The sequence below is a fragment of the Chiroxiphia lanceolata genome, chromosome 14 (genome assembly GCF_009829145.1).
Source record: "Chiroxiphia lanceolata isolate bChiLan1 chromosome 14, bChiLan1.pri, whole genome shotgun sequence".
NCBI lineage: Eukaryota > Metazoa > Chordata > Aves > Passeriformes > Pipridae > Chiroxiphia > Chiroxiphia lanceolata.
Genome location: NC_045650.1, coordinates 2,320,891 through 2,327,922, shown reverse-complemented (window position 1 = coordinate 2,327,922; position 7,032 = coordinate 2,320,891). Strand labels below are relative to the sequence as shown.

General features: G+C 53.0%; 1 protein-coding gene across 1 annotated transcript in view; it reads right to left on the bottom strand.

The window, feature by feature from the left end:
- Window positions 1–2,844: 2,844 nt before the first annotated feature.
- The window catches only part of ZNF185 (zinc finger protein 185 with LIM domain), a 42,256-nt gene continuing 38,068 nt past the window's right edge, over window positions 2,845–7,032 (bottom strand). The window contains 4 exon segments of the mRNA XM_032702338.1: window positions 2,845–3,728; window positions 4,438–4,536; window positions 5,108–5,210; window positions 5,980–6,060. Of these exon segments, the coding sequence (XP_032558229.1) occupies window positions 4,438–4,536; window positions 5,108–5,210; window positions 5,980–6,060 (283 nt within the window). The 3' untranslated portion in view covers window positions 2,845–3,728.

Genomic DNA, 7,032 nt, shown 5'->3' with positions numbered 1-7,032 from the left:
AGTGAGGGGAAAAGGGAGTGAGGGGGGGTGAGTAAGGGGGACATGGGGGTGAGAGAGGGTAAAAGGGGTGAATGAGGGGAAAAGGGAGGGAGGGGGAAAGGGGAGAGTGATGGGGGAAATGAGGTGCAGGATGAGGTATGGAGGTGAGGGGGTGAAAGGGGATTTAGAGGGTAATGGAGCAGCTGGGGAGGGAAAGGGGGTGAGTGAGGAGAAAAGGGGCAAATGAGGGGAAAAGGGGTGAGTGAAGGAGAAAAAGGAGAGTGAGGGGGAAGAGGATGAGGGGGACAGGCAGTGAGGGGGAAAAGGGAGCAAGTGAGGGGAAAAGGGGCAAGTGATGAGGAAATGAGGTGACTGAGGGGAAGGGGGTGAGTGTGGGGAAAAGGGACAAGTGTGAGGAAAAGGGGTAAGGGAGGAAAATGGGGGAGTGAGAGGTGGGAAGGGGAGAGTGAGGAGGGGGAAGGGAATGAATGAGGGGCAAGGCAGAGGGCTGAGTGAGAAGGAAAGGGTCTCTCCCCATGCATCGATCTGGAAAAAGACACAAAATAAAAGCTTGGCCGGGATCTCCCGAAGCCCCGGGGAGTGTAAGGGCTCTTCAGGGCACTGTTTCATCAGGCAGCAATAAAAACATCATCATTCTTCCAACATCCTCCTCCCAAACGTGCGTGTGGGACCCAAACACACCCTCTGGCACCTTTTGATAAGAAGCACTGGATGTTTTGCAGCCACCAAGGCCAAGGGCTGTGAGCAGAACCTGTTTTATTGTGCCAGTCCAGCCCTGGTACTTGTCAAGGTTTGTCCTGGTTTTTGATGGTCTTGAGATGATTTTTGTCCGTTCTGTTAATTTTCAGGTGTTCTGGGAAGGTCTGGAACTGTGCAGAAAAGGGGATCTCTGGAAGCAGGGTGCCCTGTGCCACCACACAGTGCCTGTGGTGCCAGCTGGGGTTTGCCTCCATCTCTGTTCAGTCACTGGCAGCACGTTTCATAGCCATTTATTTATGTATTTCTTTTACTTATATTTTATTTATATATTATTATTTCTTAATAAATAATAAATTATTATAAGTTAATTTATGATAAAGTATCTTATTAGTTGTAACGTTATGTTAATATATTAATAATGAATAACTTAGTAATAATTTTTGTTATATTATTATTATATATTTATTATTATAATATATATTTGAGTTCATGTGAAGTAAACTAGTCAGGGTTTGTCCCCACAAGCAGCAGGATCCTGAGTGAAATAAGATCTTCCTGTGAAAGAAAATATGTCACGTAGGAGAAATCTGTGTGCAGGTGACCCTTCTCCACAGATACATGGGGATACCAGGAAATGGGAAGATTTCTCTCTTTAAAACAAAGTAATTTCTTTTCTGCTCATAAGGGGTAGGTCAGTAATTTTTCCGAAGTTCAGGCCAAAACAAATTATGAAGCATAACATTTAAGGGTTACTGGAGGTTCCTTTTGGGTGATACAGGTTGTTAAGGGGGGGAAAAACACCCCTTGAATCCTTTGTGATGCTCTACACGCAGTTATGGATGACAGTTCTGAGCCTGATCCCAGGAAATGTGTGAGGAAAGGACAAGGAGGACCCCCAGGACCAGCAATCCAGACCCCTTGGTGGACACAGGGAGGATTTCTCGGCTCAGGGCCCACTGAGGATCGTAAATTATGGAGTTGTAAAGGTTGGAAAAGCCCTCCAAGACCATGGAGTCCAACCCTTCCCCAGCACTGCCAAGGCCCCCACTGACCTGTGTCCCCAAGTGTCACATCCACAGGGCTGTCAAATCCCTCCAGGGATGGATGGGGACTCCACCCCTGCCCTGGGCAGCTGGGCCAGGGTTGGACAATGTTTTTGTGAAGGAATTTTCCCAACATACAACCTAAACCTGTCCTGGCACAGCTGGAGGCCGTTCCCTCTCCTCCTGTCCCTTGTTCCCTGGGAGCAGAGCCCGACACCCCCCGGCTCCCCCCTCCTGTCAGGGGGTTGCAGAGCCAGAAGGTGCCCCCTGAGCCTCCTTTTCTCCAGGCTGAGCCCCCCCAGCTCCCTCAGCTGCTCCCAAACACAGAGCACTGGGGATCAGGGCTCCCTTTCCCCAGGAAATCACAGGTTTTTGGGACAACCAGCCAACTGAACTCTGTGGAGAAGAGCAGCCCGTATTTGCCGAGCCCCCCCAGCTTTGAGGCCGTCCTGCCTGGTGGTCCTGCTGCTCCTCCAGCAGAGCCTTGGGTGACTTCAGGGATGGGCCACCCAGGAGCACAAATGGCACAGCCCAGGAGCTCGGAGGGCACTGACAGGAGATGTGACACCAGACACAGGGCAGGGAGGGACACGAGAGCTGAGGCTGTTTATTAGAGCTGAGCGCTGAGGGGAGACAATTCCTACAGGAGACACGGAGCTGGGGGGAGACTGCCCAACGTGGACAGCTCCTGCTCCTTGTAAGGCTGTCAGGAAGGCTGGAACCATCCAGGAACACATTCCTTCTGCAGCTTATCTTCTGCTTTGGTTCTTCGAACAATCCCAACCCTGGCGGAGCAGGGGCTGTACCAGTCCACCCCCACCACCGGGACTGGTCCCAGTAAGGAACTTCTGGATGTGTTTTCCATACATTCTTCCCCTGTGAGGGTGGGGAGGCCTTGGCACAGGTTGCCCAGAGAAGCTGTGGCTGCCCCATCCCTAGAAGTGTCCAAGGCCAGGTCTAGTGTCCACCTGGGCTAGTGGAAGTTGTCCCTGCCCCTGGCAGGGGGTGGAACTGGATGGGCTTAAAGGTCCCTTCCCACCCAAACCATTCTGGGATTCTCTGCTTCCCGATGCTTCCCACGAGAAAACAGTAAGTCTGGACGCTTTTAAAACACAGAGGCTGACTTTCAGGATTTGGCATCCAGCATTCCCAGCCTCTGAATTAAGAGCTAAAAGGACACAATTCTGATTTCTGTGAGTGGAAGTTCAATTCCGTGAGTGAGCATTTGTGCTGTAAATAATTCACAGCGATGAGGGGCACTGGGCAAAGCCTTGGGAGGAGTGGGGGGACACTGGGATTGCAGTGGAGCTCTTTTGGGGAGAGGGAATGGAGATGCCCCTTCTCTGGCACGTGAGACACCTGCCCTCAGAGCTGGGTTAAAGGAGCAGGGGAAGGACAGTGTTATCTTCCCAAACAGGCAGCACTTGAGGAGGCAGAAGAGGAATTAAAGCTGACACACAATTAGAGCCAGTCTGCCAGTGCTCCTGGAATCCCATGGAAAGCAAATGGAAATCAGGCAGAAGCTATTCCTAGGCTGAATTTGGGGGTGAAAGAAGTAGAAATAGGCTTTTGCTAAGAACTAAATTCAAACCCTTCCCAAGAATCCAAATTTAGTGTTGAAGGCTCCCGGTGCCCATGTGCCAGCTCCCACAGCCCGGCTGCACATGGGAAAGAAGGAAAAATAGAACCAGGAAAGGCCCGTGGCAATGAGCTCCCATAAACCTGAGGAGCTCTGCCTGACTCCCAGACCTTTGGAAAACCAGATCTTTGAGGATGAGGCTGCCTTGTCTCATTCCCATCATTGTCCCTGTGCAGGTGACAGTGACAGGGTGTTAAACTCACTCATGGCCAGGGGGCAGTGAGAGGGGAAAGAACTGGAGGAAAGCAGGAGCAGGAATTCTGCTCTCTTGGCCAGTCAGGAACTGCCAGCTATATTCCAATGCTGCTGTGGACTTCCAGGGGCTGCCTTCCCAGCTCTGCAGAACCCTGGAAGCAGATAAGGAGCAGGTGAGCACATGGAGCAGGGTGAATGGAAGTCAGTGGGGCAGGGATGGGCTCACCAGTCACATCACATTACAAGGAACAAGGAGCAGTGAGGCAGGAGCCCCTTTCCCTCCTCCTCCTCCTCCTCCTCCTCTCAGCAGCAGGAGGACAGGAGGCCTCTACAGCCCAGTGCAGGAGCTGCCATGGTGCCTCCTGCCCCTTCCAGCTAATCAGACAAAACCAAACCATGTCCAGCCCACTGATCTGTTGGCAGTGTCCAGCTCCACTTTTTCCAAAGGTTTTCCTCTCAAAGGATCTTTACACAAAGGAGCAGCTGCACCTGCCACCGAAGTGCTGCTCCTTGTCAGAGGAATGTTACAGCTCCAAACCACCCGCAGCAGGTCAGTCCAGGACACAGGGAGGGACCTTTAATCACCTCCCAAGAGGACTCTCTCCCTCTGAGGGACACTTCTGTCATCACTCGAGCCAGCCCCTGCCTGTCACCCCCGGGAAGCTGTTTGTCACCAAGATTCTGGCTCCAGCTAACACCCCCCAGGACCAGCTCGAGAGTAATTCTGCACCAAGGTCACTGCTTCCCACTGAGGGGCCACAGGAAGATCCCAGCATGGATCCCTCAGGGTTTAAATGCCCTTCAGTCAGGGAGCTCTGAGCTCTCACCCCCTGCTGACCCCAGAAAGGTCAGCAAACTCACCTAGAAGAGTTTCTCGTAGCATTTGTCGCAGTGGACAATGTCCCGGTGGATGAATATTTTATCCAGGAGATCTCCCATTGCTTTGTGGCAAATTCCACACTGCCAAAGGAAAAACAAGGAAGTCAGGCAGCAACCAAAACCCCCCACAGGAATGACAGCAGGGAGAGAACAATCTCTGCATCGTTTTGTAAGGAGCTGAGGGTCTGACCTTTGAGGCTGAACAGCAAAATGGACCTGGAGGCCTCCTCCTCCCACCCTCCCCATCCCTCCTCCTCCCACCCTCCCCATCCCTCCTCCTCCCACCCTCCCCATCCCCACAGACTTTCCCTGTAAACTTTGCAAGCTTTGAGGCTTCAGCCAGCCCTGTGTTGGGGCACAGAGGCCACAAAGCAGCAAGTCTGCCCCAGGGACAGCGACACGAGGGTGTCCTGAGTGTGCTGCTAATGATAAAGAATCCTCCTTGTTCTAACACACGTTTATTCCAGCACCTGAAAAACTTCTGGGGATGCAACCAACACCTGGGACTGCCCAACTTCGTTTGTCCCGACGCGACACAAGCCTTTGGCACACGCTGGATCCATCACTCTGAAAGCCTGAGGATGGAATCTGCACCAATATCCTCCCTCCCCCTCCATTCCCAGCAGCTCAGGGCAGCAGCAGAGAGGTTTACCCTGAAGCAGTACTCGTGGCAGTGGATGTTCAGGTGCTCTATGATGATCTTGGGGCAGTCTCGGATCTCGCGGCTGCAGTAACTGCACATGGGGTCACTGGGCCTGGGCAGGACAGAAGGATGGATTCCTCTGCAGCACCAGCTGGTTCCAGTCCCAGCACTGGTGGCAGAGGCTTTTACCAACCCCTGTGAGCAACCAGCTCCCACATGTGTCAAGTGACAGTACAGAGGGACATGTGCTGTCCCAGGGGTGCAGGACAGGTCTTAGAATCATGGAGTGGTTTGGGTTGGGAGGGACCTTAAAGCTTCCTTCCACCCTCCTCCCATGGGCAAGGTCACCTTCCACTAGCCCAGGTTGCTCCAAGCCCTGTCCAACCTGGCCTTGGACACTTCCAGGGATGGGGCAGCCACAGCTTCTCTGGGCAACCTGTGCCAGGGCCTCCCCACCCTCACAGGGAAGAATTTCCTCCTAATATCCCATCTAAACCTACTCTCTGTCAGTTTGAAGCCATTCCCTGTGTCCTGTCACTCCAGGCCCTTGGAAATAGTCTCCCTCCATCTTTCTTGCAGGCTCCTTTCAGGTCCTGGCAGGCCACAGTTCGGTCACCCCAAAGCTTCTCTTCTCCAGACTGAAAAATCCCAACTCTCTCAACCTTTCCTCCCAGCAGAGCTGCTCCATCCCTCTGATCACCTTCCTGGCCTCCTCTGGCCTCTCTGACTTCAAGGCAATGTCATTGTATTTTCCAAAGATCCCTCCATGCTGCTGTTCCACCAACCCCCCCCCCCCCAATATCCTCAAAAAATCAAACCCTTCCAGTCATTTCTGGGTCAGGGTTTGCTGAGCCCCCCAAGGCAGCCCCGACCTGTCCTACCTGTGCAGGGGAGCACTGGACAGGTAACTGTGGTGGCTGTAGCTGGCTCTGTCCACATCAGTCAGATCCACAAGGCTGCCACTGGAGATGGGGAAAATACAGGAAGAGAATCTCAGCTGCAATCATGAATCATGGATGCAGGGATCTGGAATGTCCCAGTACCTGTTCCTTGGGGAGAAGCTCCTCAAGTTTCCTTCCCAGCAGGTCAGCATAGGACACAAGGAAGGACATTTAATCACCTTTAATTACAACTCTGCACCTCTAAGGGACATTGGGAACGTCCTGGAGGAGGGAGGGAGCAGGAGGAAGCAGTTTCTTTCCCTGTTCCATCATTTAGTGTTGCCCTTTCCATCAGGGAAATGCCTTTCCAGGGCTGGTTAGGGGGTCAGGCAGCCCTTGCTGGGGGTCCCACTCCAGGAGCTGGGAAATGGAGCTCAGGAAGGGGCTGAGAAGAGCCAAAAACTTGGGCAGTGCAAGCTCCCTCTGCTCTCTCCCCTCTCCAGTATATTCCCAACCCCATGCTCCCACCCCTTGCCAGCCATCAGACCATCCACCAACCAGGTTATCTCATTAAAATGTCAGAAAAGGTAGGATTAGGTGGGCTGGGAGCAGGGATACAAGGAGGGGGAGCATATTTTCCACTGGTAAAATCCTGCACCGGTGGCTGGACCAGCAAAGCTGTGAAATCCTGCCTCCAAAACACTCACCAGCAACACTCCTCTGGATGTTTCCACCTGGCCCCTGGAAATAGGACCTGTTTTCATTGCTCACTGAACTCCCAAACCCTGCCCTGTTCTGCAGGAAAAGGCAGGGAGCACATCCCTAGTCTCACCCAGCTGAGTGTTCCCTCCCTGCCTGGCTTTCCTGGATATTTGGCTTCTCTTGGGCTGCTGACAGTGGCTTTGCTGAGCTCCAGGACAGGCTGGAGATTTCCAGGCTGTAATCAGCTCCCCCAGGAATGCCAGCACAGCGCTGAGGGAGGCTCAGTGCCAGCGGGGAAGCATCAAACTGGGGTTAACTGGTGCCACAGCACTGGAAGGATGATTTCCATCG